The sequence below is a fragment of the Egretta garzetta genome, unplaced genomic scaffold (genome assembly GCF_000687185.1).
Source record: "Egretta garzetta isolate BGI_Z169 unplaced genomic scaffold, ASM68718v1 scaffold115, whole genome shotgun sequence".
Lineage (NCBI taxonomy): Eukaryota > Metazoa > Chordata > Aves > Pelecaniformes > Ardeidae > Egretta > Egretta garzetta.
In genome coordinates this window covers 268,842-271,087 of record NW_009259791.1, presented here as the reverse complement: position 1 = coordinate 271,087, position 2,246 = coordinate 268,842, and the positions used below count along the sequence as shown (strand labels likewise).

General features: G+C 54.3%; 1 protein-coding gene across 1 annotated transcript in view; it reads right to left on the bottom strand.

Moving 5' to 3' along the window:
- RPIA (ribose 5-phosphate isomerase A) overlaps positions 1 to 2,246 on the bottom strand; it is a 16,726-nt gene that overhangs the window by 3,436 nt on the left and 11,044 nt on the right. The window contains exons 7-8 of the mRNA XM_035895107.1: positions 2,094 to 2,162; positions 1,438 to 1,579 (exon numbers count right to left, since the gene is read on the bottom strand). Coding sequence (XP_035751000.1) covers positions 1,438 to 1,579; positions 2,094 to 2,162 — 211 coding nt within the window. The remainder of the gene's footprint in view (positions 1 to 1,437; positions 1,580 to 2,093; positions 2,163 to 2,246) is intronic.

Sequence of the window (2,246 nt, the reverse complement as noted above, 5' to 3'; positions counted from 1 at the left end):
GCTGTCAACCAGTACTCCCAGGTCTTTTTCCACCAGGCAGCTTTCCAGCCACTCTTCCCCAAGCCTGTAGCGTTGCCTGGGGTTGTTGTGACCCAAGTGCAGGACCCGGGACTTGGCCTTGTTGAACCTCATACAGTTGGTCTCGGCCCATCCATCCAGCCTGGCCAGGTCCCTTTGCAGAACCCTCCTCCCCGCGAGCAGATCGACACTCCCACCCAGTTTGGTGTCATCTGCAAATTTACTGAGGGCACACTCAATCCCCTCATCTGGGTCGTTGATAAAGATATTAAACAAGACCGGCCCTAGAACTGAGCCCTGGGGGACACCGCTTGTGCCCAGCCGCCAGCTGGATTTAACTCCATTCACCACAACTCTCCAGGCTTGGCCATCCAGCCAGTTTTTTACCCAGCAAAGAGTACACCCATCTAGGCCATGAACCGCCAGCTTCTCCAGGAGAATGCTGTGGGAGACAGTGTTGAAGACTTTGCTGAAGTCCAGGCAGACAACAGAGAGATCCCTCTGCCCCAGTGACCCCCCTCCATCCCAGCGTGTTGCCGGATGCCACGGGGAGGTTTTGGAATTGAATTGCTGGCCCTCAGCATCCCAGAGGTGCCCAGCACTCTCTCAAGACCAACGGAAGGAGCAATTGGGTCCTTCCAACAGAGCAGACACAGCTGGGGCTGCGGACGAGGCATTCCAGCAGCGCTGAGCGGGGTCTGCAGCCACACGTGCCAGGAAGCGCCGGAATCCTCCAAGGACACAGCTCACACTGGGGCAGCACCGACGTGTGCTCCCCAAGCAAGGCTGGTCTCGAGTTTACAGAGAAAGACTGGTTTGCTCTTCTCGGGCACCCAAATGCGGTCCCTACAGCCTCTGGGGATTAGATGCATTAAAAACAAGTACTCAGCTTCCAGGCCTTAACTCCAGCCGTCACTGCAGGCAGCCCTCCTTCTCCCTTGCCATGCAACGAGGGCTGGGGAAGCCCCGCTGCCCAAGCCAGGATAGGACGGTGGCAGCGGAGACAAAGCAGCTTCACTTTTAATTTAGCCTGGCTCTGTGTGGCACGGAGGAGCCTGGCATGGAGTGTGAGCTGCCCCCCCAACTCCAGACCCTCTTTGGCAGCGCAGGCTGCCCTCCAGCCCCCCAGCATCCCCACAGAGCAGCAGGTCAGGCAGACCTTGGGCCGGCAATCCCTCCCCTTCCTGCTCAGGGATGCTTGCTTTAGGAGACATAAGCCAGAGAGGCTTTCCAGGAGCAGCCCGAACACCTAAACACACAGTTCATTAACCAAAGTATAATTAGGGGGAATTACACAAGATGCCACCCGCGGGAGTGAAAGCCCAGATTTAATTAGATGCAAGGCCAGACCCCTCGCCCTCCATTTGCCCACATTCAGGTGGCTCCTCCTGGGAAGCGGGGCTGACCAGGGACACGTACCGCTTTGCTAACAGCCATCCGCAGCTCCGCAGCACCTCCAAAGCTTTTGGTCAGGGCTCTGGTGACGGGGACGTAAGCCATGGGGATGACTTCGATAGGAATTCCCTTCTTCCATTGCTCCCCGAGGCTCCTTGATTTTTTCCTGAGGACACGGTTTGAGGTGGGATTAGTGTCAGGCATCACATTGCTAACACCGTTAACATTATCACATTACCTCTTGCAAACCCCTCAGGCCTGGAGGGCAGAGTGGTCAGTTCACATGTATACACATGTAGGAAGAACCAGTTTAATGCACGATGCTCTATTCACTCATAAGCCCTGTTTTGACATGTTTTGGACCAGCAGGACACGAGTTGTTTTTTCTACAGCCCCCACAGCTGTATGTGCAGAAGGGAAAGTGTACTGCATGCTGACAATCACTGAGCTCAAAGAGCAGAGCAGCCATTTCCCCACAAGCTCTGCTGACTCCTAAGCAGGCTTGCTGAGTTGAAAATTAAGAAAAAGAGCTAAATTGAATTGCTAAAGCACTGGGAGTCAGGCTCATTTCCACCTATTCCTGCTCCCCTGGCCCACTGGACGGACAATAAAGGCCTAACACAGGACCATCCGAATCCTCCCACGGGACAGAGAGGGATAATGAATAGCAATATTTTTACCTGTAATCAGCAATAACGATGAAGCATTTTGCATATCCTGCAACTATCTTCTCCTGTGTCAAGCAACCACTGCAAAGGGGGGAATATAAAAATCAGAAAACAGGCTGCTCCCCAGTGTGCCTCCTGAAGTCCAGTCCCCTCCACCATGTTCTT